General features: G+C 36.7%; 3 protein-coding genes across 3 annotated transcripts; 2 read left to right on the top strand and 1 right to left on the bottom strand.

The window, feature by feature from the left end:
- Positions 1 to 7,332: 7,332 nt before the first annotated feature.
- On the bottom strand, positions 7,333 to 9,902 carry LOC135137743 (uncharacterized). Its single transcript, XM_064067472.1, has 7 exons — positions 9,767 to 9,902; positions 9,103 to 9,710; positions 8,455 to 9,039; positions 8,317 to 8,389; positions 8,086 to 8,255; positions 7,566 to 8,006; positions 7,333 to 7,368 (listed from the first exon to the last, which is right to left on the bottom strand). The coding sequence occupies exons 1-7, from the start codon at positions 9,900 to 9,902 to the stop codon at positions 7,333 to 7,335; spliced, it is 2,049 nt and encodes a 682-aa protein (XP_063923542.1).
- Positions 9,903 to 15,483: 5,581 nt separating this feature from the next.
- On the top strand, positions 15,484 to 17,484 carry LOC135137742 (uncharacterized). Its single transcript, XM_064067471.1, has 3 exons — positions 15,484 to 16,609; positions 16,694 to 17,152; positions 17,294 to 17,484. Exons 1-3 carry the CDS (start codon positions 15,484 to 15,486, stop codon positions 17,482 to 17,484), a joined length of 1,776 nt encoding a protein of 591 aa, XP_063923541.1.
- Positions 17,485 to 17,537: 53 nt separating this feature from the next.
- Positions 17,538 to 20,056, top strand: LOC135137741 (ATP-dependent DNA helicase pif1-like). The gene is made up of 4 exons (XM_064067470.1): positions 17,538 to 17,608; positions 17,671 to 17,866; positions 18,008 to 18,161; positions 18,234 to 20,056. The coding sequence occupies exons 1-4, from the start codon at positions 17,538 to 17,540 to the stop codon at positions 20,054 to 20,056; spliced, it is 2,244 nt and encodes a 747-aa protein (XP_063923540.1).
- Positions 20,057 to 22,949: the final 2,893 nt, after the last annotated feature.

The following is a 22,949-nucleotide window of genomic DNA, read 5'->3' as shown; positions in this document are numbered from 1 at the left end:
GAAAAAATTATTTGAAATTAAATGTAAATTGTTATACGCGCCGCTGGTAATGTTTCGTGACCTACATAATTACTGCAATGAATGGGTAGGGGACTCGGAGTAAGAACCAAAAAAGTAACTTTATCAGGCACTTTTTTAATCGCAACGTGAAAAACACGAAAAGGGCCAGTCATTATCGAGCGGTCGTTGAAATCGGTGTATGGTCCAGTTTTCCAATGCAGAGTGTGTCGATATGGTGGTACAGCATCTCCGAGATCATGTTACCTTCAACCTCAAATTTACGATCGTGGTCGTGATGGGGCAGAAAGGAGAATTTGGATTTTCGCAGTTTGTAGTGCATCCTACATTAAAAGAACACGGCCACATCCATACCATGTTGACAAAGTGCACGGTTTGGAGTCCACTGATTGTCCACGTTGTGTAACTCACTTTTTGTCCAATGGAACTCCACATAGTCGTCAACAAGTACGATTTCAAGAGACGGTTTTCGAGAAAGGTGTATTGGTTGGATGAAACAATTCGTTTGTGGAGATCAACAGTGTCCAGAAATTATTGAAGAGCCGCTACTCCGGTGTTTTTTTGCCTATCAACAAACCTCTTGCGACGCTCTGACGCCTGTATTGCTAGTCAAGAACAACATTTTCAACATTTCTTGTAAAAAGGTAGTAGCATTCTAAGTTGCTCTTATTTCTGTTCCAATAAATAATGTAAAATCGTTGTGACAAGGACCAAACATCCGTCAGAATCAAAATTACCAAAAAACTTTCACACTGACCTTTAACGATGAATGAGTAAATGAATGAACGAATGATAAGCAGCAAAAAGTCGGTTTTACTTTTAATTGAAACTGAAAGTGTTTGGGTCGTTTTTAGTCGAACGTTTTTCCAACTCTGTTTACAAGGTGGCTCAGTGCCTTCGTGTCGAGGGTGGTTCATGGTGGTTTTGCCCCATTCGATTTTTAATTTGTTTTTTCTATATTTCGGCTCTACTGGGGTGGGGGATGCCGTGGTTAAAATATTTGCACATATTTCGCAGTCACCCTGTATAATGGAAATGTCTCTATTGATCCACGGAAAATTGTGGATATGTTTGCTGAAAAATTTTTGAATATGTATCTTTCTGCTGCAAACATTGGCATTTCCGACATCATTACTAATAAATTGTCTTGCAGCATGCAGCCTGTTACGGAGGAACAGTTAGTTGAAATTATCAGTACTGCAGCTAACAAGTTTAGTTTTGGTGAGGATCTTATCCCCAGTTATCTTGTTTGGGATGTTAGATTTCTGCTGGCTAAACCGCTATCAATCATAATCATATAATAAATCTACCATAAAAAGTTCTGCTTTTCCGGATTCTTGGAAATCTACTAGAATCACTCCAATTTTCAAAAAGGGAGATAAATCAGATGTTAATAATTACTAACTCATTTCAATTCTTTCTAACTTCGCCAAAGTATTCGAGTTAGTCATTTATAGAAACATCTTGTGCAATGTTCGTAGTCATTTGTCAACACACCAACATGAACTTCTCCAGTGCTTTTGACAGCATCTTATTGCAAAAGCTTAGTGCATTTTGATATTGGGATTTACGTCTAGCTTTTTAAAACTCATAGCGTCTTACCTCAATAATAAGATAAATTTTGTTTTTTACAGTGGTTTCGTTTAGTAGTTTAGTTATGTTGGATCCTTTGGGGTACCTCAAGGTTTTAATTTTTGTCCACTACTATTTATTTTGTTTATTAATGAATTGCTTGCGTCTATGAAGTGTAAAATACTAGCTTATGCTGATGACATAAAACTATATGTCTCTATCAACAGTGAATCTGATTATATTGACTTTCAAGCTCAATTAAATCTGTTTATTGATGGCTGTCAGCTTTTGCAACTAAGACAGAATCCTGACAAGTGTTTCTATCTAACTTATACGAGAAAAGCATATCCAATTCCTACTTCCTATGTAATGTATAGCCTCATTATCATTACAAAAGAGAGAAGTTGTTAAGGATCTTATTGTTACCTTTGATCCGCAGTTGTCTTTTATTGAGCACATCAATGACATATGTTTGACTTCTTCCAAGATACTGGAATTTATATACCAAACAAGTATTGGCTTTATGAATCCTTGTTTAATTAAGACTCTTTATTTTCATTTATAGTCAGTAAACTGGAATATGCATCTATTGTATGGTACCCAATTACACACCAATTAGCAATTGAAAAAATTCAACGACGCTTCTTGAAATTTTTTACCTTTAGGTGTGGGGAAACTTGATTGTTTTGATCTCTTGTCGTCGTTAAATTTCTCTGTCCCACGGGTTGCAGCTCCTCATATGTCTGCCTTTGATTTTCCAACTCCTACAACCAATATTCTTTGAAAAGGAGCCATTACTCACATGTCTAGAGATGCTAACAAAGGATATTTTTGCTGTTATTCTCTTAAAGATCCATCAATATCATCTCATCTATCTTCGGATAAATTAAATCTCCAGGTATAACAACAAATACAAGCTGGAGTTTTTCTCGTAGATATCGTTAAGAATTGAAAAAAAATTCAGTTAATCTAATAATTGATTAAAACATTATGTATTTGTATTTAATAATCACTACAACACAAAAAAACACAAAATTTTAAATAAAGCATACAATAAAAAATTCATATAAGTATCAGTTTACCCTACCACGACGAATCTCAGTAAGGACCCTATTTTGCCTAACCTTTCCCTAACATCTAAGACAACTGTAGCTAACTATAAATTAAGAGTTTCGTGGATTTAAGAATTTAAAAAGACTTTCAACAAACACTGTATTTTTTTATTATTTTCTACTAAAACTGCGTGAACTGAGCAATTATTGTCAGTTTAAATATAGTCACGTCTGGAAGTCGACTTTTAGCACAACTGTTTATAAGATTATAAAGCGAAGACGTTCAGCATTATGAATATCGCCAGCCACGCCAGCGATTTAACCCGTGACAATAAATCAGGACCGACTTTAGCTGACATTTGCGTCACCGCCGCCGGGCCGTCCCCAAACTCGTCTTATCAATACAAATACACTCAGTACATAAGGATAACGGCGGCAACACATGTGAATGTCACGTATTCCGCAGGAAGTGCCGAGAGTAAATATAATTCAAGTCTAGTAGAACACGTCCTGACGAGTTCTCCCCGGAACGAGCTTTAATTAAGACCGTACCAACCTTAGGTATCTTTGTTTAGATCTATTAATCTTATTCATTCGAATTAATTATCGTGCGACGTTCAACAATGCAATTCGGGTTGTAGATACTTGTTCCTGGAGATGCGAATCTTCTACATACGCACACAAGAGGCTTACAGATGTTATATTAATTCTCTAGCGCAATTAGTTGTGCGGTGGCCTCTTTGCTCTGTTTTAGGGAAAAGGGACTAATAAAGACGTTATACTTGACGAGGATTTGGTTAACGAAGATCTAGGCTTGTCTCTTTGTTGCCGTGTTTTTTCCTCCTACTACACGTCATAAACAAATGTTCCGAGTTGTGCCGTCATCAAGCCCGACGACAAAAACACCCTCCCAGGATTATTATTGTTACAAGTTTGGTTGAAGCAAGCTTGATCTATGGACCTACAGACGTATTACGGCCCATCAAACAAGATAAAAGTTTCCCAAATACAAAGAAACACCCCACCTATTGTCTTGCATTAGAGCACGTGCGAATTTAAAACCATAAATATTTTGCCACGATTTTTGCCATCAGATTTTTCATAAATTCAGAGTACTGCTGTAATCCATTCTTCTTCGGAATTTCGTCTTATTGCATTAACTAAAAACAATTCGAGAGTCTCGATAACACAATAGCTTCAAATATCGTCTAGAATTTTTTTAAGCGTTACAGATTTAATAACATCGTGACAAATAAAGGATTATATAAATTATATTTAACCACGTATTTCTCTGGAAACTTCATGTTTGCAAATGTAGGAAGTTGTTTTAATGCAAGCTTTTATGCAAAAGTTTGTTTTTAGAAAACTAATTCAAGTTGCGCTACATTAAATTACACAAAGGCTGCAAGTACAATTCGGCAAATGTTTTTATTTTCTGAGTTCTATAAAATTTTTCCACAATAACTAAGAGTCCTTCTTTATCATTGTAAAATTTGTAAAAGTCATATATTTCCACTGTTTCTGTTATTTTCTTAAATTAAATTTTATTCTGTAGGTATTTAAGTATTTGTCTCTTTGTTAATAGCTAATCTGTATATCCTGTGTCAACAGTAAAAATGATTCTTCAATAAAATAACAATCACTAGGTAAATGAATAATTTTTAAGTGGTTTTGCGAAGTATCTATTTGGAGGTGGCCAGTTAATGGAAAATTGTCCAAAATTATTTAAACGGAAGTTCCCTCGCTTCTGTTTTTGAAGTTTATTTAATAATATTCTGTAAAAATGCGCACTTATAGTGTGCGACACAATTTACTTCCCTGTGGTACGGATTTTGGAAAAATTAAATGAAGTACGCCCCCACTTTTTCGGAAAATTTTATTTTTTTTATGATAAACCCTAAATAAAAAAATTGGTCTAAGGTTATTTCGACAGAAATTCCCTCGTCCCTGAGGTACATTAAAACATGTCCATCTTATTTCGAAAAATGATAACATTTGATTTTGCGAACTTTATTTGACTTGACTTAACAAATTGACTCATTCATTAATTTTTTTTTATCACTCTGTACAAGCAATTCAAATGCAATGTTAAAATCACAAGCACAAGTATAGACTCATCACACTTTGCACATTTTAGGTAGGATTTATTCGGCAAAATTTTTTCATCAATTTTTGAGGGGGTAAGCAGATATATTTTGATTAAAAATTTGCCATGCTTGTGATAACTTTAAAACATCTGCAAGATTTCAAAGCATTCGATTTTATACAGATTCAAAATTAAATTGCAAAATGTTACATAAATTTTTGATTTTTTTTTCTAAAATTCAAGACGTTTCGAGTAAAACTCAACACGGATTCATAAACTACACGTGTAGGACTATGTTATTTGATACAATTTAAAATCCATTTACTATGTACAATTTTGAGATGACATCATCATTCTTGGTGGGAATGATTAAACAAAATTTGGTTAGTGTTTTACCACTTACGTGATATTCCTAATATGCATACAAAATTTGAGAATAATCGGTCCAGTAGTTTCGGAAATTATCTATCTAATATAATTCCGAACAGACAGCAGACATACATACAGACAGACAGACAGACAGACAGACAGACAGACCAACAGACAGACAGACGGAAACGGTGGACCTATTTCTTCGTACTCTAGTGGTACACGAGAAGTCGAGAAAATATAAAAGTAGAGAGTCGGCCGACAGACTCGATTACGATACTTCCTTCGCTTACGCTCGGGAAGTATAAATATTAATTTCAATTAATTTTTAAAAATTCAAAATAAGCTGTAAAAATTTAATAAAGAAAACTATGAATTGTTTATAAATTTAAAGGTGTAAGTGGCAGTGTTCTACTTGACTTATGTTATTACTCCTCTGTCAAATAGACAGGATTGTAAAACGCATCAACAGTATCATCAAAATAAATCATAAACATATTAAGAGGTTGACATTTTGTCGAAAATTCTACCAATTTGTTTTTTTTTTTTCATTTGCTGAGTAAGTATTTTCATGATATAATGTGCAAACACACATACACAACAAAATTAGTATCCGGTTCAAACGCGGTGGAGATCAAAACATGTTTTCCCCAAAATTAAAATGGAATTTTTACAGTTTACCCTCATTATTTGCAATGGTAAAATAATAAATTCACTGTATTCATTCATGAAAAATAAGAGAAGCTCTTGATGTTTTATTAATACTTAATTAATATCGGAATGACAATGTGGGAATAGAGAGCTTTGTAACTAATTGTAACATACATTATTCACTTAATTAGTAATCTATCATCTCATTAATCCTGACACGTTATTAATTTAGATCTTGGAGGATGAATAACTTCATCATGCAGCTAGCAGGATTTGCTCCAGTAATAAACAGTGCGAGAACTACTTATGAAATAATTCTGTAATTTAAAAGCTATCAGTTGGTACTTTGTCCAAATTTCAGCTTATTTTGTGTGCACTTTTTTGTTAAACTATGAACTTAAATCTTATTTTTAATAAAATGTTGCGTTTTTTTCCTATTTTGAATGCACTTTATTTTGGATAATGGTATATTATTTTATGAGGAGCAAAAGTGAAACTTTTTGTGAGGAGTTTGTAATTTTGACGGCCGACCGACGGGAGACCGGCAAATACAAACGAAACACAAAAAGTCACTTTTCTATAGTATTTTTTCTTCAAACGTCTGCAAATTAGATATAGAAGTAATTTAAAAAATTGAAATTTTCACTTTTTAAGAATGGATGATTTAAGTTTTATCTGAATACAGTTACTATGGTTGGCAACAACAAAATTTCAAAAAACAGTTTGCGCGTAAATATGTCTTAATTTGTTTGTTATTTGTCATTAAAAGAGAATAATATCTTTGCATAGAATTATTTAGTACGAACAGTGACTATGGATGTTTAAATACATAGTCAATGCTATAAGTGAACTGGATCTACAATGCACCTCACCTGACGTTTTAAAAGCCCCTGCAGCCAGCCACAGAGAATCTTGAGCCAACACAATCGGGAGCGGTCTACGAAGATGCTTTATAAACGATTTTGTTTTCTAGATGTATGTTTCAGTGTGCTTTGGATAATGTTGCTATGGTTTCTGACGCCTCTAGCGGCAGAAAAAGTATTTGTCTGCCGTTGTTAAGAATTGGCTGAAACGTCAGATTTTAAGAGTCAATTGTTGAGTTACAAAATGTCATGTTTTTTTTAAGTTTCAATTTCATTTTCGAGAATAATTAGTTTTCAAAATATCTAAAAACCGTCACCAGGTGATTCTACACATTACAAAATTTTAAATTAAATTTTAGCCAGTTGCACACTACTATTTTGTGTAGAGTTTACTAGACCATTATTTTTTAAGTACACTCACTCAACTAGATTTTACACTTTATTTTATTATTTTATAACGTCAAGTGATACTAAAAATTGAATGAACGTTATTGAAAATGATACTTCAAACTGAATTGCTATTGTTCTTGTTTTTTAATGTTTTAATAAATAAGGCGTTACAACTATTGTCTTACCAAAAATAATTTTTAAACAAATTTAATACATGTGATTCTCGTTAGTTGCTTCGTCTTTAGAAAAATATTCGTCTGTGACTATCGTTGGTGATTTTGAGAAATAGCGACGCTTACGGTTTTCAGATTTTTATTAGATGCTTACAGTTTTAGAACTCGAGGAAGAAGAAAGAAGGGTGCTTGAACTGTCAACAAGTAGGTTAGGTTTTGGAGAGGTGAAAGTAGGTAAAGAAAGAGTTTAGAAAATTCTCGAAACTAGACAAAGTAGGACCATACGGGAGGTAGACGAAAGATAGGACGTATTTACATTTGTCAGAGATTTACATAAATTATAACTGCATTCAGGTAGATCACGTGTTTTTGGGGGATCGGTTGTTCCTACAGTACCCCCTGCTAGTGTTTTTCGGGAAAAACCGCTTTGTAGGCGCTCAAGGAAGCGCACCCGTCTTTCTGACCTAGTGGTCCTCGTTGTTGTGGAATCTGGCACCTCGTCGTCGTCGCGCGATTGATCTGCGAAGGGTGCTGGTTCGTCAGTTGTGGGCGTCGTCCTCGTAGTGTCGCGGCCAAACCATGACGTGGGCGTATCGTCATTGAGTACATACGCGCGTTTGAGCCGATCTATGGAAACGGTATCATCGCGACCTTTTATATTGACGACGAATGTTTTCACCAATCGCCGTACGACTCTGTACGGACCGTTGTGTGGTTGTTGAAGCGGCTGCTTGGGACAGTCGTGGCGTACAAAAACTTGTTCGGAGGTAGCGAGATCATTGAAAAGGAAGGTCTTCTTTGTTCCATGTCGCGTTCCATGACTGTTGACTGGCTGTTTTCGTCGCGTGAGATGCCTAGGAATTCATCGGGCAGGAGGAGAGGTTGGCCATATACGAGTTCGACGGAAGAACCCTAGAAGTCTTCTTTCCATGCTGCTCGAATGCCGAGCATGACGGTGGATAGGGTTCAGTCCAGAGTTTATTGTGGTGGCACATGATTGCCGGTTTTAGCTGTCGGTGTAGGCGTTCAACAATTCCGTTGGCTGAAGGGTGGTAGGCTGTAGTTCTCAAATGAGTGGTTCCTAATAAACATAGTTGTTTAAATAGGTACGACTCGAATTGTCTACCTTGGTTGGTGGTTACTCATAGCGGGATGCCGAATCGTGCGATCCATGCTTCGTAGAAGGCTCGTGTCACGGTTGTTGCTTCCTGATTGCTAATTGGTACGGCTTTTGGCTAGCGGGTGTACTGATCTACCATGGTAAGCCAATAACGACAAACCTCTGAGCGTGGCACAATTACTATATCTAAGTGCAAGTGCTCAAACCGCGCTGATGGTGGCGAGAACGTACCGACGGACGAAGAGACGTGGCCTGAGACCTTCAAACGCTGGCACTCTACGCAGTTGCGAGCCCACTCTCTACGATCTGCTTTTACTGATGGCCAGACGTAATATTGCGTCACCAGTTTTACGGTGCCTTCAACGCCTGGATGAGATAGACGGTGGATCGACTCGAATGCAACTCGGCGAAACGACTTGGTGACGAAAGGACGCGCTGTTCGCGTGGAGACATCGCAGAGTACCGATACGTCGCAGCCTGGGATTCGTACCAGTTTGAGCTGAAGGCCTGTATTCCTCGTCCGAAATCTTTCGAGTTCGTCATCCTGCTGTTGTGCTGCTGCCAGAGCCTGGAAATCGATCGAGGTCTCCAGGGCCTCGATACGGGAAAGAGTATCTGCGGTCCCTGCAATGTGGCGAATGTCAGTTGTGAATTGACTGATGAAGTCCAGGTGTCTAGGGTCTGAAAGGCGTACGTGATCGGCTTGTGGCCTGTATAGATGGAAGACCGTGCCTCCACCATGTGCCTAAAATGTTTGACCAGGAGATAAACGGTTAGCAGTTCTCGATCATAAGCCCCGTAGTTTGACTCGGTTGCCAGTGACCATTGTCCTTCTGTGGACGACTTCTCCTATAGCCAAATCTGACGCGTCCGAAAAAATAGTCGGCTCGGGATGTGATAATAATGTGGCTCCGGCGAGGCTCTCTTTGCACGCCTCGAATGCGGCCACCGTTGCTAGTGTCCAGTTGCCCAAAGCTCTTCCTTTGACGTTGCCCTGGAGGAGGTCGTTCAATGGTGCTTGGGTCTCTGCCGCCTTAGGTAGAAATTTCCTAAAAAAATTCAACCTGCGCAACTTTTTTACTGTATTTGGCTGCGGGAAGCTTCGGATTGCCTCGACCTTTTCTGGAAGTGGGCGTGTACTTGCGCCGGAAACGAGGTATCCCAAGAATTTGACATCTGGCTGGCATTTCATAGGATCGATAACGGCGCCATACTGTCTCAAACGCTGAAACACAGTTTCCAAGTGCTGGAGGTGTTCGTCTGGTGATGCGTCAATGTATGCGTAACAAAAATCGAGACCCTGCAGCACCTCGTCCATGAATCGCTGGGACGTCTGCACTGCGTTTCGTAAGCCGAACGTCATAAATTGAAATTCAAACAAGCCGAATGGGGTGGTAATGGCAGTCTTCGGAACTCCTTGAAAATATGATTTTACCGTGTAAGGATTGCGCAAATTCTTGAATGTGCCTCACCGGCTACCTGGCGGGGCAGGTTCTCGCGTTGATAGCACGGTAATCCCCGCATGTCCTCCAGCCCTTCTTGGGCACCATGTGTAGCGGTGAAGACCATGAACTTTGGAAAGGACACGCGATTCCTAGCTTGGACCATGACGTCGAATTCTTTTCTTGCTGCCTGGGGTCTGTCGGGCGCTAGTCTTCAAGGACTTTGCCCAATGGGAGGGCCCGGCGTGGTTACGATGTGGTGGCGAGTGGAATGTTTTACCGCCTTAGGAGTTCCGTCTGGACGTGTGACATCGGGAAACCATTGGAGGAGTTCGTGGAATGGTAAACATTCAGCGATGCTTTTGACGGACGGGATCGCACACTCAGTCACCTCTCCCGTGGAAGTGAGTTGAGTAATTTGATGGTGCAGTCGCTGATTTCTTATGTCTACTAGGAGTCCATAGTGTGCCAGGAAGTCGGCTCCGATAATGGGCTTCACCACGTCCGCAACACGTAAACTCGCGCCGTAAGCCCAAATTCAACGACAACGTGATGGTTCCGTACGTCGTGGTGACAGTGTCGTTTGCCGGGGAAAGTTCATATGTGGACTTGGTACGCGGTTTTGGTAGCAGAGTATGGGGGAACACACACAGATCGGCGCCGGTGTCGATGAGGAATGTTTTCCTTGTTGTCCTCTCGGTGACGAATATAGTACCTAAAGCGGGAAGACCTGTTCAAATATGCTTAAAATGAAGGTATAAAGGTTTTTGGGACGAAAATGTGTTACTGTTGGTCTATTATAAGGGAAACTGACAGTACTGTCAATAAAAGAACGACAGTGTTAACCATTTTTAATTTTCAGTCATAATGTTTATAATATATACTGGGTGTTGCTTTTATTTGATACAACCCCTGTAACTTTATTCTTATAGATAAACCTGTATTTCTTTGAGCTAATTTGTATCATTTTAAAAGATCTTTGTGAGGTCAACCTCACATTTTTATTATCACTTCCCTTAGATAAGTCAAAAGCAACCAATTATTCTAAAATCAATACTTGAAAAATTGTAAATAACACATTGATGACAATCTAGTAGCTTGAAAAATTGACATTCATGTTATTTATTTACCTAAATGGTCTTTTAAAATGATACAAATTTGCTTAAAAAACTATATGTTCATACATATTTAAAAATAAAAAAGTTATAAGAGTTGTATAAAAGAAAAAAAATCCGGGGTATGTTTATATAAATATCTCAAAAACCTGACGTGATGGATTTTTTCTGCTTTCAGATTTGAATTTCCCGAACCCAAATCCTTTAGATTCAACTATTTTTGTCTTTGGATATAAAACCTTGTAAACTAGTGTTATTAGACTACCCCAACCAGTGTGGAATTCCAACAATTCGGCGCATTGATTACAGTCATAAAGATATCAGACTAATATTTAACGTGTCAAGTGACAAAACATTTCCCTAATTATAACATGTTAGGTAGAGTTATAATATTAACCAAGAAGTGATAAACTTGAAGAGAAATTCGGAAGTGTGCGTTAATCGATCCCGTTAACTTCTCAAAGTACAGATAAAGACTTCAAAACAATCCTTCGATATGCTCTTGAAACTTTTCACTGAAACTTATTCGCTGTTACTTTAAACAGAAAGCGGAATGTAAGAAGAAACTTATTACTGACGAATAAAAACATTAAGTTCGTTAAGTATGTAAACTTCAAAAAATCAAAGTTTGATCTCAAAAAACTGATTTACTACATACTTCGCTCAACAAAAAATTAACATGAGAAAATACAAGAATCTGAAAATTTGGAAAGAAAATATTTTCTACAATTATATAATCCCAGTGTTTAGAATACTTGATGCCTTGGGATGATTATCCGAGGACTAGATAACTAATAAAAAACTGCGACCGTCTTGGTTGAAATTTATTCCAAAACTCTGTGCAAAAATGAAGAGTACCGACTAAGGGGTAGTATGATAGACTCCTACCTCTTACAACACCAGATATCTGCTTAAAATATTATGGAATTTACAACACCCGGTAATAGATAATTCAAGATTTACCGACATATGATATATAAGAATTGTGTTTTCTCGGAATTTCTTCAAGTTGTACCATTTTTTGTACCGACTTAGTTTTATACTTACATCTGTTTTTATTACACTGAATATACGCTCTTATTAGACAACCTCCTCACACGTTAGAAAACAAAAAAATTTCAATAAACACCATATTTAATATACTTCTTTATGAAGTTGCGGTTATGATCAAACAAAATTAATTTACGCCGCAAATTGGGTAACAATTACATATAACATACTTAAGAATAATTTTGAGTTTATAAACGAAATATAAAATTCTTAAATCAATTTCATCACTGGCACTTTCTAAAAAAATACACATTTTGGCGTTCACAGCATTTAATAAAAATTGCTCGAAGGTTCTTTAGCCAGAACTTCCCTCGCTCTTGAAGTACAATGAAACATATCCAGCATTTTACGGTTTAAATTATTTATTGATTTAGATTACTGCAACAGAGAATTTCAGAAAAAAAAAACTACTTACTTATGTATTCAAAGCGCAATTTTGTTTCAGCGTGTGATATTCTACTGAAAAACTCTCTGACACCAAAAAGACAAAGTAAACGTTTTTATAAAAGAGTTTATCATGCGTACGGCCACTGCGCCTAAAATTCGGATAACACTTCTACTTAAAATTTTTCTCTCGCCAACGCTGAAAGAGTAATAATTGTAAAGTCTCGTCCTCCGGGAGCAATCTTTCAGTGTTGCGTGGGAAAAATCTCAGGAATATAAACACTGTGGGTGGAAACTTGTTCCACCGAAACAGCAAATTATGCCCGACGTTTTACGTTGGTGGAAATACGATGGTTAATTGAAACGTAATACTACCAACGGTACAATAAAAATTAATAAGCGTACAATATAAGGTTACTCCAAACTTTTGATTAATTTGTAACAATGTAACAATAATAATTAATAAAGCCACATGAGATAGCATAACGCCAGCAGTTACTTATTTGGATTTATTGTTAAATATACAGGGTGTCTCAGAAATAAGTACATTAATTTTAACCAGTAGCAGAACTCGTGAAACGGAACAACTTTTTTATCTAGCATTTTCTCGAAAACTCAAGTGGAATTTCGAATTTTCCCACCCATATATTCACGAACCGTCTATGTTCACCTTAAATAATAACTTAAATAATAGCAACACTACAACAATGAAGAAGGTACCCTAGCAACCGTTTTGACACTGACAATCATTTTTATGTCAAGTGTATGTTATTAAACGTTGTCTCTTTAAAGTTTGTTTGGCACAGATTTCTAATTTAGAGACGAAATGTGTTGAAATGGCTTTGCTTTCAAATCTGGAATGCACCGATATCGTTTTAACGTACGGTGAAGCTCCGGGAAACGGCACTCGCGCCCAAAGAATTTTTTCAGAAAGCCTCCCAAATCGTCGTCTGCCAAATATGCGCAGTTTTAAGAACGTTACAGCATCTTCGAGAGTACGGATTTTTTAAACCTGCACCTCAGGATCGGGGTAAGTTACGTAGTAATAGAATTGCTAATATTGAAGAGGCTGTTTTGAAGAGTGTCGAAGCTCGACCGGGCACTAGCACGCATCACTGTCTAGTGTGATGTATCGGAGAGTAGTATTTGGAGGATACTCAGAGAACAAATGTACCCCTTTCAGGACCAGAAAGTTCAGTTATTGAAACTAACAGACTTACCACGTAGGCAAAACTTTTGTGAGTGGGTTAACAGAAAAATAAACGAACAAGTAAATTTTGTATCTCTGTACCGTTAAGTGATGAGGTCGGATTCACGAGGGAAGGTATAATCAACACCCACATTTGGGCCGATGAAATTCCGTACGCTATTAGGGAGCAGCATTTTCAATTTCTCTCTAAATGTTTGTCACGTTGACAAGACTAGAAAAATACGTATCCTAGTAACTGTTTTTGACCATAAGTTATTAATTATAATAATTATTAGTGTCCATGGGTGACTGAGGATCCATGGGCGGGTAACCTTAATTGGGACAAAACTTTAACAATTTTTAACTTGATAATTAAAAAGTTCCTGACAAAACTCTATTAAAAAAAGTTGTAGAGTTTGATGAGCTCTATAACTGATTAAAATTAATATACTTATTTCTGAGACACCCTGTATACGTCTGCGATCAATCAATGACTATAATACTGTTCATGTATTCTGCTTCTGAAACGGCCTCCGTAAATTGTGACATAGTCAGCAGTATGTAATTATTACACCAAGAATGACAAGGTCTTAGAACTAGTGATAATAGTGGCAACGATAAAAGTCCAACACTAAAAAAACTAAAAAGTTCTTAAATTGTTACTATCCGTACATAAGCTAAGAAAGTGTTGTAATTGAATTCATCCGGTGACTGGCTACGTTCATGTTTTCTGGACGTTTTATGAGCCATAGAGTATGAAAAAATAGGTCTCTCATTTCCATCTATCTGTTTGCTGTCTGTCCGGGCTCTGTCGATTTTTATTAAACAGATAAAAAAAGAGTGGGTCGACCCAGGGACCCGCGGATGGAGTTTTAACTCTGCGTTGTCAATTTATATAAATTAAATACGTATACACAGCGAAGTCATTAATTTTCTCTTAAAAATTAATAAAAACATAAATACGTTGCAGTTGTATTTTTTGACAAAATGATGTTTGATGATGATGGTTGGGTTAATAAAAGTAAATATCCATGTATTGTCAATTGTTGTTCATTATAAAATATACTTTTTTTATTTATTTATCGTATAGAAATATCATAATTAATTATAATAATAAATAATTATAATAATAATATTGTATAAAAAAAAAATAAAGTACAATCTTAGATCATATAATAAATAGATACCACCATGCCGTGTTCTTTCCTTAGGAGAGCCTGTGACGACATCCTCCTGTCACACATCTCTCTTGTGCATGGAGGGATTACAATGAAGCTATCCTTGCCTGATCACTATTTGAATTTTGCGCGCCTAAATTTTAGAAAGTATGTCTGAACTAACTTCGTACGACAGATGTTGACAGCTTGATTTTATAAATAATTCACAGTAGATAACGAAAGGAATAGTAAATTATTGGGCAGCAATTGTGATCCTTTATGACTACATCACTTAAAATAGGATCTTTGTTCTAAATTCTAAAATTGTTTTTTGTACAACAACTCGAAAGAGAGGTTAGAAGAAACATCTGTCAAAAGCGATTTGTTGCGCTGGTGCGGTACAAGGATGTAAGTGAAATAGACATATACAGATGAAATGCATATAACAAAGATGAAGATGTGGTGATCACACAAGGATAGCATTATACTACTTCCCTTGACGTAGAAAACGACAACAGATAGTTTCATGTCTAGTCACAGCTTTCAGTTTAAGTATTGGTATCTATCTTAATATATATAAATCTCGTGTCACAATGTTGGTCCTCAATGGACTCCTAAACCACTTAACCGATTATAATAAAATTCGCACACCATGTGCAGTTCGATCCAACTTGAGAGATAGGATAGTTTAAATCTCAAATTATAGTCGCAATTTTAATTTATTGCTAATTATTTGTCTGCTATTATTTGACAGTCACAATTATCTGTTAACTCCAAATGATTCTAACAGATGTCGATACCTTTCGACTGGGTTTCTAATATTTAAACGATTAAATTATTATTGTCAGTCAAATGCCACCGAAAAAATCTAACCTCAACAACGCGAGCAGCAAAGGGTCACGACGCAAACGTGTTGAAAGAGCTCAGCAATTACCAGAACAAATCGAAACAAGAAATGCAGCTGAAAGAATCAGGACTGCAGAAAGTCGTGCACAAGAATCTCAAGAACAGCGTGACGAACGTCGGCAACAGAATATTACGAGAACAAGAGCGGCACGAGAACGAAACATAGCTACAGTACGAGTACTAGATCGACAAAGGCAACGGATCAGCCGCTCATTAACACGTGCATCATTCGTTCGGCTTGCCTTTGAATATGCACCAGATATTAACTACTCAGCGCATTCAAAAATTGCTATCGGTGGAATGGATAAAGTATGTCAATATTGTCAGGCATTGAATTTTCGGAATGAAGCAGCCGGCATGTGCTGCGCATCAGGAAAAGTTGTGCTGTCACCTCTACCCGCTCCGCCGGAGCCTTTATTATCCCTTCTTACTGGCAATTCAGATGATTCCAAATTATTTTTGCGTAAGATACGCAAATTTAATTCTTGCTTCCAAATGACGTCATTTGGGGCAACTAAAATTTGCGATCGTGCATCCGATGGACGTAATTTTGAAACTACATTCAAAATTCAAGGCCAGGTGTACCATAAAATCGGATCACTGATGCCAATGCCTGATAAGAATCCGAAATTTCTTCAAATTTATTTTATGGGCGATTGTGAAGAGCGCGTGACGACTCGGTGCCTGTATAATTTTATTGAACAAGCAGAGGAAAGAGCAAGTGTGATATTATTGGAAAATTTTTTAGAAGATCACAATCAACTAATTCAATTGATCAAAAGAGTTTCGCCACGACTGCAAAATGACAATTATCAAATCGTCATAAAAGCCGACAAAGTACCATTAGGTGAACATGCTGGTAGATTCAACGCTCCAACTGTTGATGAGGTTGCTGTTATCATGGTTGGTGATCCAGTTGACAAAAGATCTATAAAAATTACACGGCGAGACAACACTGTCAGTACGATTTCGGATCTACACCGTTCATATGACGCACTACAATATCCATTGATATTTTGGCAAGGACAAGATGAATATCACCTTAATATCAAACAGTATGATCCAAATACCGGTAAATTTGACAATTATCTATTTACTTTCTTACTGAATGTATAGATTTTAATTTCGTATTGCATTTTATTTTTTATTTTTTTAGGTGATTACAGAAATAATAAAGTTAGCTCAATGAACTACTACGCACACCGAATAATGGTTAGGCAACATCAAGACAATTATATCCTTCGATATCGTCAGCTGTTCCATCAATACATTGTTGATATGTATGCTAAGGTCGAAAGCGAACGCTTGCGATTCCTTCGATTCAACCAGGCAAAACTACGATCGGAAGAATATATTCACTTACGAGATGCTGTTGCTGGAAACATCGATGGAAATTTAAATCCCAATGACATCGGTAATGCTTTCATTTTACCTTCAAGCTACATCGGCAGTCCACGGAACATGCAGGAATACATACAAGATGCGATGACTTACGTACGTCATTACGGCCGACCGGATTTATTTATTACATTCACATGTAATCCGAATTGGGAAGAGATACAAACTTTACTATTGCCAGGACAACAAGCCATTCATCGTCATGATTTAACTGCACGTGTGTTTAAACAAAAATTGAAATCCTTAATTGATTTTATTGTTAAATATTCAATTTTTGGTATCACACGTTGTTGGCTGTATACGATAGAGTGGCAAAAGCGAGGTTTGCCTCATGCCCACATTTTGGTTTGGCTTAAAGATAGAATCCGTCCTGAAGAAATCGATCAAATAATTTCAGCCGAAATTCCAGACCCATTAATTGATCAAGAATTATTTGATATTGTAACCAAACACATGATCCATGGGCCATGCGGTGCTTTCAACATGACGTCACCGTGCATGGAAAATGGAAAATGTAAAAAAAAAATTCCCAAAGCCGCATACGAATGACACGATCACGGATATTGATGGTTATCCAATGTATCGCCGCAGAAGTACTGAGAATGGTGGCCACACATTTACAATGCGACTGCCGAACTTTCCAAATCAAGTTGAGTTTGATAATCAGTGGGTGGTACCATACTCACCACTACTTTCAAAAACTTACAAAGCTCATATCAATGTTGAGCTTTGCAGTTCTGTTAAATCAATTAAGTATATTTGTAAATATGTAAACAAAGGCAGTGATTTGGCCATATTTGAAGTACAAAACATAAATAAAAATGACGAAATAGCACGATACCAAATGGGCAGGTACATTAGCAGCAATGAAGCTATTTGGCATATTCTCAGCTTTCCCATCCACGAAAGCGATCCTGCTGTCCAACATCTGGCAATACATCTTTAAAACGGTCAACGTGTATACTTCACTGAAGAAAATGTTCTCCAAAGAGCGTTCGAAGCTCCGAAAACGACTCTAACTGAATTTTTTACATTGTGTCAAAAACCTGATGTTTTTGGCCAATTCGCGAAGACATTGGTGTTTGGTGATGTTCCACGTTATTTCACATGGAACAAATCCAGTAAAAAATGGGAGCCACGGAAACAAGGAAAACCACATCCTTCCATTACAGGCATATTCAAAGCTAAGACATTGGGGAGACTTTACACGGTACATCCAAAGCAACGTGAGTGCTTCTATTTACGTTTGTTATTGGTGAATGTTCCCGGACCAACGTCTTTTGAATTTTTACGAACAGTTAATGGTCGAGTATTCAATACATACCAGGATGCATGTCGTGAACTGCAATTGCTAGAAGACGATAACCATTGGGACTTAACGCTTGCTGATGCTGCGTTGACATCAACACCGAATAACATTCGTCAGTTGTTTGCAATTATTTTGACGACATGTTATCCCTCGCAAGCACAAACTTTGTGGGAAAAATATAAAAATTGTATGACAGAAGACATCTTGCACCGAATTAGACAAACAAATCAATGCCAAAACATAGATTATACACCAGAGATGTACAATGAAGCATTGGTCTTGATCGAGGATTTATGTGTTCTTATTTCAAATTTACCACTTAATCATTATGGTATGCCATCACCTAATCGTCCAGCCACCGACTTAGTCAATACCGATTTACAACGAGAAAATCAATATGACCATGGAAGTTTAGCAACAATTATCATGAACAGTGAACCATTACTGACAGCAGAACAAAAAATTATTTATGATCGGATTATGCTGGCTGTTGCTGCTGAACAAGGCGGTTTTTTTTTCTTGGATGCACCCGGTGGAACCGGTAAGACATTTTTAATATCGTTAATTCTTGCCAAAATACGGTCGCAACAAAAAATCGCATTAGCAGTAGCATCGTCAGGCATTGCGGCTACTTTACTGGATGGTGGGCGAACAGCACATTCAACATTCAAGCTGCCATTGGACGTTCATAATAAACCAGATGCAATGTGTAACATCAAAAAGAATAGTGGAATAGCTGCAGTGTTGCGGAAGAGTTCTATAATAATTTGGGATGAGTGCACAATGGCACACAAATATTCACTTGAAGCATTAAACAGAACTATGCAAGATTTAAACAGCAATAATAAACTTTTCGGTGGTGCTATCTTACTTTTGTCTGGTGACTTCCGGCAGACCTTACCGGTTATACCTCGCTCTACTTTCGCGGATGAGATTAATGCATGTTTGAAACAACCATTCTTATGGCGAAGTGTTGAAACACTTCGATTGACCATAAATATGCGAGTACAATTGCAAAATGATCCATCAGCACAAATATTTTCCGAACAACTACTAGATATTGGGAACGGTAAAATAGAACTGCAACCAAATACGCAATGCATTAAACTACCAGACAATTTTTGCACTGTTGTTCAGGATAAAAATGAATTGATTCAGAGTATTTTCCCGGATATACAGAATAATTATTTGAATCATGAATGGCTTAGTCAACGGGCGATTTTGGCAGCCAAAAACGTTGATGTTGACGAAATTAACTTCCAGATACAACAGTTGTTACCAGGTGATCTGATGTCTTTTAAATCAATCGATACTGTTGTTGATGAAAATGAAAGTGTAAATTTTCCGATTGAATTTTTAAATTCATTAGATATCCCTGGAATGCCACCACATAATCTTCGATTAAAGATTGGTTCCCCTATTATTCTCCTCCGTAATTTGAATCCACCTCAATTATGTAACGGTACGCGTTTGGTCATCAAAAAGATCACCGGAAACATTCTTGAAGCAACCATTTTGGCTGGGAAGTTTAAAGGAAAAGTGGTCCTGCTGCCACGTATTCCGATGATACCATCAGATTCTACCATACCCTTCAAAAGGCTACAGTTTCCAATTCGTTTAGCTTTCGCCATGTCTATAAATAAATCTCAAGGTCAAACAATGTCCATTTGTGGTTTAGATTTGGAAAATCCATGTTTTTCTCATGGGCAACTATATGTTGCGTGTTCACGTGTTGGGAAACCGTCGAATCTATTTGTGTTAGCTAAAGACAGGTTAACCAAAAACATTGTGCACCGATTGGTGTTAAATTAAATTGAAATTGAAAGTATTTATAATTCAAAAAAATAGATATTAATGTTTAAAACTTTAAGACTGTCTGCCTTGCCTACCTCATTCATGAGTTTAAGCGTCACATGTTATTTACTGTATTATACTGTAATATACTTATATTTGTTATAAAATTAAATGGAAATAATAAATCTGATAAATTTTTATTTTGTACCTATTGATTTCTGCTTAATATCAAGTGTAAGAACATTTTAATTAATTGTGTTCAACGTACTTCCCCTTCAAATCTCAATCCAGTGAATTTGTATACCAACATCAACATTTTCGTCTTTGTTCGTAAATAATTTCATTGTACTAAAGGGTTATAGTAGTAGAAAGTCAAATAAGGAGATCACCATATTTTTTTACAAATACCATCTGTGTGAAAAAGCATAGTGGACTCCGTGACTGATGTTCTCTTATTGTTCCTCTTAGATTGTTTACTATAATGTAATATAACAAAAACTTTAGCCACAGCAACGCGTGGCCGGGTCAGCTAGTTTATTATATGATCTAAGAGTACAATGTGTAATTAATTTGCCAATTGAAGTAATAAGTAAATATTTACAAATGCTAGAACAGTATTTATAACTTATTCGATTTAAAATACAAATTACTGTTCAGTCATAGCGTTATCGTCTTCGGTATCTTTATTCCTATCATGTGACTAAAATGGGCGATAAAAATATCAGTTCTTAAGTGTTACTACAAAGCGTGTGAAAACGGCATCAGTTGTTGTACCTAATTTAGTCGTTGGAACAGTGAAACGAACACATTTTATTAAATAGTTTATTAAATAGTTTATTTTTAGGTACTCATATAAAGGATATTATTTGTTAATTTCTATATTAGAAAGCTTATTATCAAATTCTCTAATCAAAGTATTTGCAGATATGTATCTACAAAAAAAATCAACACTACTTACTTAAATTTGCTGTGACTTTTCTCAGTTTCTGGTGGTTCACTTTCACTACTATCCATTGTCACAATAATTATTATTACTATTATTATTATTAATGAAATATCGCCCTACAGATTACTCCAATTAATGGGCGACCATTGAAACGTCAATATAAAACAAACAGAAATCATCATGTTTCTGTTCACCATACAGTGTGACTATAACATCTCTCTGTATGCATCTTTTAAGCACGAAAATATGCAGAACCATCTGTCATAGTAAATGTCCACTTGTTTGCATATTCCATTGCAGTATTGGCACATATTATGGAATAATGGTATCATGAAAAAAAATGTATATACACAACAGTAAAAGAATAAAAAGCAAACTCTGATGTAAAAGGGAGGTTAGGACATAATATTCTTTTTATGATTACTAGACAGCGGATGGTCGTCGGGCTAGGCAAAGCCAAACTCGGTACGGCTCGTACGGGATGGGAATTCATTGCAGTTACAGGCTGCACGTCCTTTATTTGAAAATAGAAAACGTTGCTTCGTTGCACTTTGCTGTTAATTTCCGTTCTTATTTACTTAGCCGTTTTACTACTTACGTTTTCGTTAATTTTATTTATGGAATAAGTGAAAATTAAATTCAGTGATTATCACCTGATACTGAGTCCTGGCCATCCAGCGCGTCATGATTACATTTGTACCGCCACAGTAATAGCTCGGTAAGCGAAATAAAGATCAGCCGCTCTGTAGCCTAGTGGTCAAGACACCTGCCGGGCAAGCGGGATATGTGCGGTTCGATTGCGCAACGAAACAGCAAACATGTTTTCTTCGCTTAGCTACATTGATGATTTCCGACGTGTTTGTCTTCGCTTACCTACACATTCACACCAGTTTATCTCTCTCTCTTTCTATAGCGCGGCGTTACATGTCTATGTTCAGACTCAGTTTAGACTGGTGTCGGTGTAGGTACGGAAAAACGTTAGCTCGCAGCTCGAACTCGACATCCTATTCTGGCACGCGTCGTATACGAAAAGAATAGTATATTAAAGAACGAGTTTCATAAGGCAAATATTGAGGCACGAATCCAAGTTTATAGAACGAGCGGCGAAGCCGCGAGTTATATAAAGGATGAGTGCCTCAATGGCCTTATGAACGAGTTATTTATACTATTTTTTCTACCGCACACGTTTTTTCCCAAAATTTAATTGAAATTTGCATTTTTTTTAATCTGGGGACTTTTGTCGTGGTTGGTGATGAGTTGGTCTGACACTAACCACGAAATATTTGAGGTTCGAATTTTCACAACAACAATTGTAATTCGAATCAATTCGAGTTTTTGTAATTTAAAATTGGTTAAAATGTCTTGCGAAGAAGTTACGCGTCCGGAAACGTGGGAAATTTTAAGTTTAGATTTGCCACTGACATTCACCTGACATTTCTCGTCATTGCTACCAATCTTACCGATCTAAATTACACCAGATCTATTAAAGAACGCCTTTCCGCTATTAACGAACTGCTGTGACGTCATTTGCGTGAGCTAATAGCTCTATTAGAAAACCAAAAAACGTGGGCGGTAGAAAAAGGAGTTAAAACTCCAATAATCTCCGAAACTATACGACCGATTGTTGTTAAAATTTTGTATGTGTATTAGAACTATAGTGTGCATGGTAAAACACTAACCAAAATTTGGATAATCATCTCCAGCAACAATTTGATCACATCCATTTATTATATTGCATAATTAACGTTAAGAAATAATATACCGTATTTAAGATTTAAAACACTGAAACGTTTTGAAAAATTATTAACTATGTTCATCTATATTTATTTTTTTTAAAGAAAGTACATGAAAGATGAACTGCTTGATAAAGACCTGTCTGGACATATTTATCCTAATTATTGACACGCATTCAAAGAAGGAAAGAGATTGTATGCTAATTTTGTGTTTCATTTATGTGATTGGTAA

The sequence above is a fragment of the Zophobas morio genome, unplaced genomic scaffold (assembly GCF_036711695.1).
Source record: "Zophobas morio isolate AGI-343-1 ecotype UQ-CSIRO unplaced genomic scaffold, CSIRO_AGI_Zmor_V1 ptg000029l, whole genome shotgun sequence".
NCBI classification, from domain to species: Eukaryota; Metazoa; Arthropoda; class Insecta; order Coleoptera; family Tenebrionidae; genus Zophobas; species Zophobas morio.
Note: the sequence above shows the minus strand (reverse complement) of the source record. Positions and strands in the feature narration are given on the sequence as shown.